Here is a 14,589-nt window from a genome sequence, read left to right on the forward strand (position 1 = left end):
GCTTTACGGTAAATAATTGATATAAAACGAGAATAAGTGTCAAACACCAAATCCATGTCTGCACATTATAACACATGAAAACTAAACATTAAGCAACAAAAAAAAAACTATATCAAAACAGAGCCAAAATTTGATCAGTCACACCTGTCTGTAGTAAGTTAGAAAATTACAAATATATCTACAAATCCAGCCAGATATGACTTGCAATCAATCTATAAACTAAAAAAAGTTGACCCATTGCTCACAAAAACTTTAAGCTGAATAATTAACTCAAAAAGTTCAATAAGAGATGCAGTCTGCAAGACAGACAAGTACACCTTATAATCATTTTATACACTAAATATACCTATCACTTAATTCTACAACATAAGTTATTCTATGCAGTCAATGAAACATGAAAATATTGTCAAGAACAATTGGAAAATACCGAAGTGATATTCTCAAAAAGTGTATGCATCTGTTGACAACTCGTAGATTACCATGGTTGAAGGCGGGACAAAACACTAAACTATATAGAATAACATCCTCCCAAATACATAACAAAATTCACATATAATAAATATATTTATTACGTAAAATTTGTTGACCATGCATATTAATTTTAGGCCAGATATAAAAATTTCTTGGATTCTCATCTTAATCAGTATCATCTACAGGTGGACATGGACTACAACACTATAGACATGTATATCTTATTTAAATGTCATGTACAGTTCACTGTGAATAAATATTATACTACATAGTTAATGTCTGCATAAAATGTTGGATGTGAATTAAGACATTCAGTTATATTGTCTTTTCATTAAATGATTTTATGAGCTAGCAAAGTTCAATTTTACATAAAAGTAAAGACTAGCCAATTAACCATACAAATTCTCATCTTATCAAAATATCAAAACACAGATCTATAGCTACAAAAGATATACATTATAAATATTACATTTGGCAGCATGGTATAAAAATCTTATTTACGATACACAATCACAACAAGGCAAATGTTTTTCATACTGAGGAATTATATTCATGATCTTTGGGGATTATGGCTCTATAGAATTAAATAGAGTTAGTAATCTCTAAGCATGCCATGTATATGTAACTGTGGTAAAAAAAATCATGGAATATTGTCTTTGTTAAAAGTTCTATAATAATTTTTTTGTACTAAATCCTAAATTTGAAATCTGCGTAGACTTTTAATCTGAGTTCTTTTAAGTTTTGCATAGATCTAAAAACTGCAACTGATATTTAATTGAAGGTAGTATAAACAAGAATGTGTCCCATTTTCAATGTTCAGTGGATCATGAAATTGGGGTAAAAACTCTAATTTGGCTTTAAATTAGAAAGATCATATCATAGGGAACATGTGTACTAAGTTTCAAGTTGATTGGACTTCAACTTCATCAAAAACTACCTTGACCAAAAACTTTAACCTGAAGCAGGACAAACGGACGGAGGGACGGACCCACAGACCAGAAAACATAATTCCCCTCTACTATCGTAGGTGGGGCATAACAACGTTATTACTCCAAAATTCAAACATGATTCAAATATCTTTTAAATGACGTTCAATCTGGCAATGTACTTCATTTACACATTATTACAGTAATAAAAGTTACTTAACAAAATATATTTACCATTTGACATAATATATTTATAGCACAATCTTTGTATGATATGTGATTCTAGACTCAAGACAAAATATAATCATGGGTATAATGTTACTTTTTACTCAAATTAGGTATATTTCCATGATAAAGTGACAGTGAAATTTCAACATAAATCCATGAATTAAAGTTTCAAAATTAAGATGATTAATTGTATCCCATCACTTCATAAGATTTCATGTTCGGTGGATTGAATGGGCCAAATAGGCCAACAAACGTATAGTTTCTAATTGTAAAAAAGTTCTCTTCGGCTTCCATTTACCATGTTTACTGCAATAATTTAACAATACACCTAAAATCAATAATTCTGTATAAGATCACAATTCCACATGGAAACAAGCCACACCCAACATTGATAATAATTCCATAAAGGCTGGGAATGCACTACAAAATCCAAAGATGTACCAGTAATAGTCACATGGCCAAAACTGAAACAGGAAGTAAACTAATGCCACGGTACCAGACGCATGTGCTGCACAAGCTGTTCAATTGTCAAGGATAATATTCTGTAGTAAGTATGATTATCTCCCTTTAGCAGACTAGCCAAGGGAAGTAATTGTATTAGCAAGTTGTTTGGTAATCATTATCTGACAATATTTTAACAATTGTACTGGAGCTTTTAACATCAAATAATTTCATTTTTACGCATACATCTTTAAACATTTGTTAAAACTATATCCAAACAGAAATACTTTGTCACTTTTGTTATAAATAATATATACCATTATACTCAATTATTAGATTCAGATCACTTTTCAAAAGTTCTATGTATTCATTTCTTTTTATAAAACTTTTTTGCACCATGTTTGGAGAATTTTTATACAGTATAAATATAACAAACACTAGTACTAATGATAAGGGTTATAAAAGTCCTCGTCTACAACATCCAATCAAAATCATAACACAGATTTCTGTAAATGCCGGCAGAGCACTTGAGAAGCTGAAGATATACCAGTAGCGATAACAAGGCCAGGATCGGAATATAAAATATGACAATGCTACCGCTGCCCCTGAATGTGCTGCTATTGCTAATCAAAAGTCAAGGAATTCAATCAAGTTTAATAAAAGAAAATATGAGTAAAATATTTTTCAACATCAAAGTCATTTTTGAATTTTTCATCAAACATATAAAGAGTTAAAATAGGCTTCTGTTTATTTTGTCATATTTGAAGCTTGTACTCTGTATATTTTAGTAGGTTATTAATCTTTTATCGCATGGGTTGTCTAACTCAGGAAAGATGTATATATTTCACCTCATGGTTATCTTTGTACTTTTGTATTATGTACTTTTGAAGAGTCAGCTTTGTAAGAAAGATTGAACCTACTTAAAATTATTGTCAAATAATTCAAAACATTTTTGACTTTTGTTAAGAAAAAAAGCATATTTTTTTTTACCACATCTAGGTATGCTTCTATAAATGATGAAAGCAAGCTTAAGGCATTTGTCCAGTTACTGGCCAAGATACTGACAAACTCACATAGAGTATGATAAGTCAACTAAACCCCATTAATGTTATTATTTTTTAACCCATCATTTACTTTACTTTATGATGAAAAGGATACATAACATGCTTTGCATAGGTAAAAACATGGAGATGCCACCGATGAATCCTATCAGCTCTATACCAAATAATCCTAGAGCTACAGACAAACCAATTATCATCCTGAAATAGATAAAAATTATATTAAAAAGATAGAGATGCCACTGATGAATCCTATCAGCTCTATACCAAATAATCCTACAGCTACAGACAGACCAATTATCATTCTGAAATAGATAAAAATTATATAATAAACATGGAGATGCCACCGATGAATCCTATCAGCTCTATACCAAATAATCCTAGAGCTACAGACAAACCAATTATCATTCTGAAATAGATAAAAGTTATATAATAAACATGGAGATGCCACCGATAAATTCTATCAGCTCTATCCCAAATAATCCTAGAGCTACAGACAAACCAATTATCATTCTGAAATAGATAAAAGTTATATAATAAACATGGAGATGCCACCGATAAATTCTATCAGCTCTATACCAAATAATCCTAGAGCTACAGACAAACCAATTATCATTCTGAAATAGATAAAAGTTATATAATAAACATGGAGATGCCACCGATAAATTCTATCAGCTCTATACCAAATAATCCTAGAGCTACAGACAAACCAATTATCATTCTGAAATAGATAAAAGTTATAGAATAAACATGGAGATGCCACTTATGAATCTTATCAGCTCTATACCAAATTATCCTAGAGCAAAAGACAAACCAATTATCATTCTGAAATTCTGAAATAGATAAAAATTATATTAAAAACACAGAGATGCCACTGATGAATCATATCAGCTCTATACCAAACAATCCTAGAGCTACTGAAAAACCAATTATCATTCTGATATGATCATCAGTTCAATAAATCATTCCTAAATCTGATCAGTAAAAAAAAGTTAAACTCATTGAAACAAAAACATTACAAAACAAAAGCCAAAAAAATCTCTGCACTTGATACTATTTTATTGTCTTGATGGTTTATCTTTGTTCCCTGGTATTAGATTGCTCTTTGCAGAGTTCTTGAAGGACATTGCCCTGGAGGTCAATACCAGTAAAACACTTGTCATATCATCTTTTTTAAGATTATAATTATCTTAGTGGCATGAATAATACTGTAAATTGTTGCAATGTTTACAGGTACATGAAACACAAAATTAAAAAAATCTGTATCAGAATAATAGCCAGAATTCTTCTCTTGATCATGTGTATATACGATTAGTTTGTCATTATTAAGATTATAGTGTACTTACTGCATATCTTTATCATCATATTCTGACTGAGTATAGCTACTGGGCAAACATTGTTTTATATTCTCCTCCTGAAAAAGAAAACAACAATAGTTAATTTATTCATGTTTTATTTTTCTACATTGCTGTTTTATAAAACTGCTGGTACGTGTAGATGATGTATATGTTTAATGGTTTGTATTGATAATTCAATGCTGAAGGCTAGTTATGTTTTCACATAATTACAGCCATCAAATTTGTTACGTAAGGAACTTGCATACACAAAACAGAAATTGTTGTTTTTAAGTTAAATGTTATTGAGTTGAGAAAAAATAAACTGTTATCACAGAGATTTTTCTCACTTTTTGTAATTTCAATGATGCAAATGTTGAAATTAAAATAGCAACACTTTAACATGTAAGTTTTGCAAATATTCAAAGTCAATGAACCATGACTGATGGTACATGGCTAACTTAATAAATTTCCATGGAAATGAGATGTGCCAATGCTAATACAACTGCATACCAAATACCATTGACTTTAACAAGAACTAATACATGAAAACTAAGCAAAATTTTAAACACATAGGTTGAGATAATATTTTTTCATTAGTAAAATAAAAAAAAATGAACCTTTTTCTTCTTTTAAGTAGCAAGGTTTATTGCCTTTGATGCAATCATTTTAGCTGTAAATTCTATATTAGTTGAAAAAATGCTATAATAAAGTCTTTACATAATGAAATGAAGTGACTGATCACTTTCTTACCAGATTATTTTTTCTGTAAAATTCAAGGTTTTATCTTACAGATTATGTAATAAAATTCTACTGTTCGTGATCAAAATTTCACTGTTCAGGGGTGTTGAAATTAGTGGGGGTTATTAAAATAATGATGAAAGAAGTGATTTTTTGGAAGAAAATTTAGGTATGATACAAAAGTGATTTTCATGTCATTATCTCACTAGTCATTTTGCTAGACTAAGTACAAGGTTATCACCTGACAGTCCGGCGGAGGACATTTTAGCGCATTGATAGGACATTTGAGCAAAAAACAATAGGACGTTTGAGCGCCAAAGTAGAACCCATTTTAGTGAAAATTAAAATTGTCAAAGCCCATTTTAGCGAAATATTTTAACCCTTTTTAGTAATTAAATAATATATATATAATAAATTAAATAAATAGTTGACACAGCATAGGTTTCTGACACAGAATGAATGTGGTCTAAAGAACTTAAAATGTTTGTTTTGCCTTTGAGCAATTCACTATGCTGTTGAATATTAATCCTCTCAAAAAAATTGAAGAAATAGCAATAACTACTCATTTAAATACATCATAAAATATTAAAATGTAAAAAAAGTGCTTGTTATCACTGAATGGTAAAGATTGTTTTAATTTATCAGTTGGTAGTAAAAGTAAAAATAACAGGCTATTATTTGAACTTGGAATTATTTTTAATTCTGGAATTTGCATAATTTCTTGTGTTTAAAATTTTTTAATAAATTCCATGTTTATTTGGTATTATAATCTTTTGAGCGTTTAATAACACTTTCCATACAATGTATTTTGGTTAGATAGTGTTGTGCGCGGCACAGTACATTCTATTGAAAATATACTATTTTCTTTGTAATAGAAAGTGTTGTGCGCAGCACAGAACATTTCAGTACAGAATCAACATGGAATTTATTAAAAATTTCAATAACAAGAAATCAAGCAAATTCCATGATTAAAAATAACTCCAAGTTCAAATAATAGTCTGTTAAATATACATTGTATATTGTATAAAACAATGATTTAAGTTGACTCAACTACTATTCTGGACAAAGAAAGATAACTCCAATCAATTGAAAATTTCTTGCTATTGCACAATATTGTGCAATTAGATATTTCTTGCTATTGCGCAATACTGTGCAATTGAAAATATTTGCTATTGCACAATACTGTGCAATTGAAGATTTCTTGCTATTGCTCAATACTGTGTAATTGAAAATTTCTTGCTATTGCACAATACTGTGCAATTGAAGATTTCTTGCTATTGCTGAATACTCTGCAATTGAAAATTTCTTGCTATTGCACAATACTTAATATAATAATTTTGGATCCTGATTTGGACCAACTTGAAAACTGGGCCCATAATAAAAAATCTAAGTACATGTTTAGATTTAGCATATCAAAGAAGCCCAAGAATTCAATTTTTGTTAAAATCAAGCCAAGTTTAATTTTGGACCCTTTGGACCTTTATGTTGACCAATTTGAAAACGAGACCAAAAATTAAGAATCTACATACACAGTTAGAATCGGCATATCAAAGAAACCCAATTATTCAATTTTTGATGAAATCAAACAAAGTTTAATTTTGGACCCCGATTTGGACCAACTTGAAAACTGGGCCAATAATCAAAAATCTAAGTACATTTTTAGATTCAGCATACCAAAGAACCCCAAGGATTCAATTTTTGTCAAAATCAAACAAAGTTTAATTTTGGACCCTTTGGACCTTAATGTAGACCAATTTGTAAACGGGACCAAAAATTAAGAATCTACATACACAGTAAGATTCGGCATATCAAAGAACCCCAATTATTCAATTTTTGATGAAATCAAACAAAGTTTAATTTTGGACCCTTTGGGCCCCTTATTCCTAAACTGTTGGGACCAAAACTCCCAAAATCAATCCCAACCTTCCTTTTATGGTCATAAACCTTGTGTTTAAATTTCATAGATTTCTATTTACTTATACTAAAGTTATGGTGCAAAAACCAAAAGCTACAATAAAATTAAATCACTTAGTCTAGTGATAATTTGTACTTCTATCTTAATGGTGAATAAAAGAAAGAAAACTCTTACTTCCAACATTTGTAGAGTGGAAATAATGTTAATTGATTCAGTGATTTAGAAAATCACTCATTTAAATAAGTCCTGACTGACTGACATTATACACCTTATAGTTATTTGTCGGCCTTTACTGGACATCACAAAAGTTCCTATAAAATTTTGACGTCATAACAGAAAATATCTGAAGCCACAATGGAAAAGTGATTGTGGTATGACATCAAAAGTTCAAGCAAGACAGATTCTCGGGTCATGATATGAAAATTAACCTTATTTTGTGTAACAGTATCAATATTACCAGCTACATGTATACATCCTTGTCAGACTTTGAAGGACTTGGACATGCTTTGCAGTTATTGCATGATTTGACTGGTTTGGCCTACATAAAGATACATGTAAACTGATATGAGATCGGGAAATCTAAGTCACAATTTAACTTCATTTTTTTCCAATAAAAGTTTGATTCCATTTTTTTACACCAGGAATCACAGCAGAAATGAATATCTCACTATTCTTATAAAACAATAAAAATCGAAATTTGAAAAAAAACAATTCTTATAAATCATGTAAATTGGAACTAAGGATTTGTACAAATACTCATTAGAGCGATTAAAATGACTGTAAGGAGGTTGTAAAAAAAATGAAGAATAGATGACATTGACTTTCAATATAATATTTATTTTGTTGAAAATACGTTCAAATAAAGAAACTACATTGTACATACATGACATACAATGACATAGAAACTTCAAAAAGTTTGTTACTATTTGAGGAATATTGAAATTCAAATTCGAACTGTCTGGAAGAAACAATTTTGATGACATGACTAAACTACATTGTGGTTGTTCAAATGCTGACTGACCGATTTTTCTGGGGAAAACAATTAAGAAGGTTAATTATCATAATTATATATGTGGTTAAATTTGATCCATTAATGACCAATCGGATGGTGATAAGCGGATAAGCTGTTACAAATCACAACTTGTAACACCTGTTGTAAATGTTAATTACCGGCTCAGGTTCAGAAACTTGTCAGAAACATGAACACAATTAGATTTTTAATACAAAAATATTATTAGACCTTCAAACATGTCATGATTTAAGAGACGAAATTGATTTGAAATCGTTTCAACATTTTGAAAACCATTTTGTGAATGACGAAATGATGGAACGCTAGCAAAATCACTGCAGGTTGGACAGATACGAATCCAGGTCCGTTCGCGCCCATTCACGTTCGCACCCACTCATGATCGCTTCCTTTCACTTTCGCACCCTACATGTTCGCACCCAAAGTTCATTCGCGCCCAAATTTTATTGGTTTTGTGTTTAACAACTTTGTAATCAAGTTATGGCCAGTGTATTCCTATAAGTATATTTGTTGTCATTGTCTCATTATAAAGTGAGACAGCATTATTTTTTGTGTTGAATAAATCTTATTTAAGTTTTGGATAGTGTATTGTTAAAAAAAAATAACAATCCTTTCTAAATAAAGTGGGATTCTGTCAACGTTTTATTTTGTGCTGAATAACTCTTAATCATGTTTTGGTTAGTGTATCGCTATAACTTTGTTTCAATTATTGACTTGTTTCAAAATAAAGTGAGATTCTGACTACGTTTTTTTTTTGTGTGTTGAATAAATTTTATCATGTTTTGGTTATAAAAGTGTATTGCTATATTTTATTGTTTCATTGTTTCAGATCAAAGGGACCAAGCTGTTAAAAACAATTATCTTTTGTGTTTTTCATTTAAAATCTTCAATGTTTTACTCATACCAAGCTAAATACATTCAGTATTTAAACCTAAGCAATTTAAAACAACAATCATGATTTTCTAATTATTCAACTGGAATTTGATCTAAAATTGGGCGCAAACGTGTAGAGTGTGAACAGACCTTGGGTGCGAACGTGCGAGGAGCGAACGTGTAGGGTGCGAAAGTGTATTGGGCGCAAACGGACCTGATACCGACAGATACACCTTATTGCTAATCCCGTCTGACCCCAGAATCTGTCCCACTTGAACTATTGACGTCATACTACAATCGCTTTTCCATTGTGGCGTCAGATATTTTGTATTATGACATCAAAATTTTACGTGAACCTGTATGATGTCCAGTAAATTGTAATGGCAGACAAATAGCGATAAGGTGTATCACAAAATAGAGACAAGGTGTATTGTAAACAGTATTATTGTGTAAAGTTTACTTACTTTTGACCAAAATAAAACTATGACTATCACAAGATGGGCGACAATTGTGAGAAATCTTGCTGGAACAAGACCACTTATTCTCATTTTGACTATATCTGAAGTGTATGTATTCCTTGTAAGTTGTAATGTAAGTTTTTTAACTCTTTAAATATGCGTAACCATTCAGTTTTGCTTTTACAATAAAATGGTTATGTCTTTGATGACAACTTGCTATTCACGATGTACACAATGCATAAGTATAAAAATATTGGTATGTCTAAGCTTGTTTGGCGGCCATTTTCAAACAAATCATGTTTAACTTCCGAGTCCGGTCACGCTTGCGCATTCACTGTGGACACGTCTCTTCATCCAGGTTGAAACTGAACCGGCGAAACTTATTTGTTTACAAACTTATAACCCAAGAGAATGGTAACGAATTACTATTTTAGAATTTTATAACGCATGAGCTTCTCGATATGTAGAAGCTGTCAGGTTTAGGGGCGAAATATAGAAAAGATCAACGTTTAATGTGAAAAGGGGGGATATGGACCATTGTTGACACATTTTTAACATTACATATTTTGTAGGTTACCGAAATTATTGCAATTAGACATTAAGTGTAAAGCAAAACGACACTAATTTGATAGTCATTTATGAAATGTGGTCATAATGCATTATTGGTTGTAAGCTAATCATTTTTGTACCACTGGCACTGGGGCACTGCCATTTCGTACCCTATGCCTATGGGCCAAAGCATCTATCAATTCGTCCCTCATGAACTAAATACATGTAAACTATTTTGTATCATTTACCGGTAGTCGGTCAAAGTTGTAACCCGAACCGGAATTTGCTGGAAATTTGCCAAACCGGAAATCTATTTTACACATTTTATGTTCTTTATGTTTTTTTCTACAAACGTTAATGCATTTGATGTATAATTAAATATTATCTAGTGTATGGAAAGGTTATTGTCCAAACATGACTGACACTGATAAATTTAAGGTTTATTAATTTCCACCTTGGTAGAAGTGGTAACCCGAATCTGAAAGTTTTTCTTTAACCAAAACTTTATCTGCATAAGTTATTTGATTTGCTTTTTTTATTTTATGTTTTGAATGTAATAATCTTCCTTTTTTTATCAAAAATTATTCTTACAACTTTGCGGTAAACTTTTAAACGTGGAAATTCCCCAAAAAAATGATCGCCCGAACTGGAAAGGGAGGCAACTCTATTTGTATTTTGGGTCGATAATGATGCTACTGGTTATAAAGTCGGCCTATACCAAATTCGGACCATAACTTTGGATCATGATCGCTGATTGTGTTTTCTGAATTATTGTTTCTTTCTTTTCTGTGTAGCTTTTGTTTTGTCAAATGATTATTAATTTTCTTAGTTTGTTGGCTGTAACACAGTTTTTGTTTATTTTTCTTCTTCGATTTATAAAAAAATTCAACATCCAGTATTTATTAATATGGATTTGGTTATGCTACTTTGGTTAAACCTAATACTTCTTCTTCTCCCTAGTACCGTCACCACTACGGACAAGACTCCGGTGCCGGAGTGTGGAATACGCCTGACAAAATAATTAAAAGATTTTGTCCACAGAAACCGTAACTATCTGCTGGTTTTATATATTATACAGCTTGAAAAAAATCTTTGTGTTATTAATATGAAAGATGATATTCTTCAAACGAAGTCAGAGTGTCCATTCAAGAATTCATATAATACAGAGATATAAAGAAAAATAGGTTGCCGAGTTCGTGTTACCACTTTTACCAAGGTGGAAATAAATAAACCTTAAATTTTTGTTTGATAGTGATGTTTGAACAAAAATCTTTTCATACATGAGATAGTTATAGGTTTCATAACGAGTGAGAATTAGATATCGATTGATATCAACTCGAGTTATTTAATTTCAATAATAATAAACGAGCCTATGGCAAGTTTATTATTATTGAAATTAAATAACGAGAGTAGATATCAAGCGATATCTAATTCTCACAAGTTGTTAAACCTATTTCTCTTATGGCAAAAAGTTGTATGTGCGTGGCCTATTTGTTGCGAGTTGTGTTGCTACGACCGTTTTTCTTTGCAAAGCGTACTTGTTTACTTATGACAGATATTTATAACTTTTTAAAGTAAAATTTACCAAAATCGTCTAGGGATCATCAAATTAACGTAATTTTGATATCACTTTTTCATATCACACTCCGTACGGTGTGATACGAAAAATATCTATTCACGTGGGAGTTAGATAACAGGCCCCAACCATAAGAGAAAATCTAATTATTCATCAAATGCATAAACGTTAGTAGAAAAAATCGTAACGCAAAGATCATAATATATGTAAAATAAATTTCCGTTTCGGCAAATTTCCGGCAAATTCCGGTTTGGGTCCAGGTTCGGGTTACCACTTTTACCGACCACCTCATTTACCATGAGTCTTGGTAAATGATTGTGATATTTAAAAAATATCAAATCTGTTTGTTTTTATACGCCCGTTTATGGGACGTATTATGGTATACCGTTGTCTGTCCTTCCGTCGTCAATTTGTTGGACAATAACTCAAAACACTTGAATGTTATTAATTTAATCATGATTGAGTAATTGTACAATAAGTGCATGTGGAGTACTAGTACAGGCCTCTACAATAACTTTTTTTTCAACTTGTCCAGTAGGACAAGTACATACCAAAACTTACTAGTCCGAATAAAATTGTTACTTGTCCAAATTTTTTTAATTAAAAATAACCTTTTTACATTTTGAGTTGATTAAAGGAACAAAACGAATTTAAACAATAGAACAGAATTTGATGTATTTCTTTTGAAATACTTTTCAAAAATATGAGTCAAGTACAACTGAATCTAGTCATGTCACAGGACTTAGGTTCTAGTTTTCATCAATGCCAGTCTCATCAGACTCTAAACATGAGGCACCATCTGATAGGCCTGTACACTCATTGGATTTGTATCCTGTTTTTTTTTAAGTTGAAAAAAGTTTATTCAAATGCAATCAATAAAAAGAAGAAGATAAGGTCTGATTGCCAATGAGACAACTCTCTTCAAGAGACCAAAATGACACAGAAATTAACAACTAAAGGTCACCATATTGCAAGTATTGTTTTTTTTTTTTACCTGTGATCAAATATGATTTTGTGAATTTTATGAAATTATGGTTAATAAAAAAAAATATGGTAAATAAAAAAAAATATTTTTGTGAAAAAATTACCAGTATATGGTATTTATTATAAAGAACAGAATAAGGAAAGAAAATGAGGTACTGATTTGTCTTGGTCCCGAAATGTCTCCTGCCTTGCCAAAGTGTCTATCAATCTTGTCTACTAAATATGTCTCCTACGGTGCCAAACTGTCTATTAAACTTTGAGCTAAACCTGTCGAAGTGACAACTGTCCTGTAAAGTTACCTTATCTACAAAGCCCAGCATTGATTATTCTTCTATGTTGATAATATTAAAAACCAGAAATTTTAATAATATATTTCTGATTAAAAAATGGTCTTTTACATGTATCTTTCTTATGTCATGTTATTAAGTTTGTGCATGCTTCTTCTTCTTGTTATGGAAAAAGTACTCTTGTATCTGGAGAACTTCTGTGATGGGTTAAAAGGAACTACCAAACAACAGTTGGAAGGATATAGTATTAAAATAATATGAAATCTAATATTTACAGCTCTACACTGTTCATTCTTACATATACTTAAACATGATCAGAATCTAATATCTAATGAATTATGTATTGCAGCCGTTACGTTTGAATATAAAGCGGGTTTTGACAGCCCGATCAGATCGTGTTAAAAGCATGGGTCTGCACCCAACTGAACCATGGATGATGGCTAGTTTGTATGATGGCAAGGTGGTCATTTGGAATTTTGAATCTCAGGTATATAACTATTGACATTTATTATTCTTTTCAGCCGCTACGTTTGGATATAAAGCGGAAGCTGTCAGCTAGGTCTGATCGTGTCAAATCTGTGGACTTGCACCCTACAGAGCCATGGATGTTAGCCAGTTTATACAATGGAAATGTACACATTTGGAATTTTGAATCCCAGGTATCTCAAAGTTTCTCTAGGCTATAGCTAGCATGTGAGCAAGTGTACCACTATATATGCTCCAAGTAACACTGGTATAATATGCTGCATGTTTTTCCTATTGTTTTGTCCATACCTTTGTCCAGATACCTCTACATGTTCTAACCAATGTACCTGCTTTACATGTTTTAATGAATGCTATTTGACATCAAAAACAAATGAAAAATATGTTTGTATTAATTTTTTTCTTTCTATTTTACTGTGCTCAGACATAATGACATATATCGTTTTTTCTCCAGATATTTCAGACAGTTTCGAATTTGTGTTTCAGAAATTATTAGGATCAGATCTAGAATAATCCAAATTTTACTTTAAAACCTAAAGAATGATCAGAATAAAAAATTGTAACTTTGGAATTATGTGCTATGAAGAACCTCTTCCTTTTAGCTTTTTTTCACAAAACAGTCCAAAAGGAATAAACAACTCTATCTCTAAGAGTATTGTTAGATTGTGCATACATTGATTGTGCCATTTGATATTGTTTAATGAAAGAAAACAAACTTATAATGAACGTATTGTTTGAAATTCAAAGAAAAAATATCAGTTTGATATATTTAAAACACTTCAAATAGCTATTCTTTTTAAATGCAATTTTGCTGTAACTTATTAAATATATTAAGCTTTGGTTGTGCTTTTCTAGAATCTAAAATTCAACATATTACAAGATAAATACTCAATTGACAGTATATATTCAAGTAAGATCTTGTCAGTATATTTTCACACTATTTTATCATTGTTTTTGTCAGCTAAGTCCCTTGTATTTCAGGAATTTTGAGTTATCAAACATTTGTATTTTCTCTTTGTATTATTATGGTTATTGTGGTTATGGAATATTTTATTTAAGTGGATATGGGTTACTTAGATTTATATCTAATAATGATATGGATATTGGATGTCAAATATATATCTTCACTGCTTTTGTTATTAATTACCAAAACGGAAAAATATCAGAATTTGCAGTAATTATAACATGATATTACCTCACAAACAAATCATACAATTGCATAACATGATGATTTGATT

General features: G+C 30.8%; 2 protein-coding genes across 8 annotated transcripts in view; one reads left to right on the top strand and one right to left on the bottom strand.

The window, feature by feature from the left end:
* Positions 1-551: 551 nt before the first annotated feature.
* On the bottom strand, positions 552-9,778 carry LOC143057758 (transmembrane protein 107-like). 5 transcript variants are annotated; one of them, XM_076231144.1, is made up of 4 exons: positions 9,479-9,775; positions 4,471-4,538; positions 3,225-3,325; positions 552-2,142 (listed from the first exon to the last, which is right to left on the bottom strand). In XM_076231144.1, exons 1-4 carry the CDS (start codon positions 9,560-9,562, stop codon positions 1,979-1,981), a joined length of 417 nt encoding a protein of 138 aa, XP_076087259.1. In that variant the 5' UTR covers positions 9,563-9,775; the 3' UTR covers positions 552-1,978. The 5 variants fall into 5 exon arrangements, with proteins under 5 accessions (XP_076087259.1, XP_076087263.1, XP_076087260.1 ...); XM_076231148.1 differs by having other exon boundaries at positions 1,999-2,689; positions 9,479-9,778; XM_076231145.1 differs by lacking the exons at positions 552-2,142; positions 3,225-3,325 and adding an exon at positions 3,332-3,429 and having other exon boundaries at positions 9,479-9,778.
* Positions 9,779-9,785: 7 nt separating this feature from the next.
* Positions 9,786-14,589, top strand: part of LOC143057757 (coatomer subunit beta'-like) — a 34,055-nt gene continuing 29,251 nt past the window's right edge. For 2 of the 3 annotated variants that reach the window (XM_076231140.1, XM_076231143.1), the window contains exons 1-2: positions 9,786-9,886; positions 13,390-13,527. In XM_076231140.1, coding sequence (XP_076087255.1) covers positions 9,884-9,886; positions 13,390-13,527 — 141 coding nt within the window. In that variant the 5' untranslated portion in view covers positions 9,786-9,883. Of the gene's footprint in view, positions 9,887-13,217; positions 13,356-13,389; positions 13,528-14,589 lie in introns of all 3 variants that reach the window. The other variant, XM_076231142.1, reaches the window with a different exon arrangement.

The sequence above is a fragment of the Mytilus galloprovincialis genome, chromosome 13 (genome assembly GCF_965363235.1).
Source record: "Mytilus galloprovincialis chromosome 13, xbMytGall1.hap1.1, whole genome shotgun sequence".
NCBI classification, from domain to species: domain Eukaryota; kingdom Metazoa; phylum Mollusca; class Bivalvia; order Mytilida; family Mytilidae; genus Mytilus; species Mytilus galloprovincialis.

Coding starts and splice junctions, on each gene's coding strand:
- LOC143057758 (XM_076231148.1), bottom strand. CDS start 9,562: ATGAGAATAAGTGGTCTTGTTCCAGCAAGATTTCTCACAATTGTCGCC. Junction 4,539..9,478: donor TAGTTTTATTTTGGTCAAAA/GTAAGTAAACTT, acceptor TTTCTTTTTCAG/GAGGAGAATATAAAACAATG. Junction 3,326..4,470: donor TATGATGATAAAGATATGCA/GTAAGTACACTA, acceptor TATCTATTTCAG/GATGATAATTGGTTTGTCTG.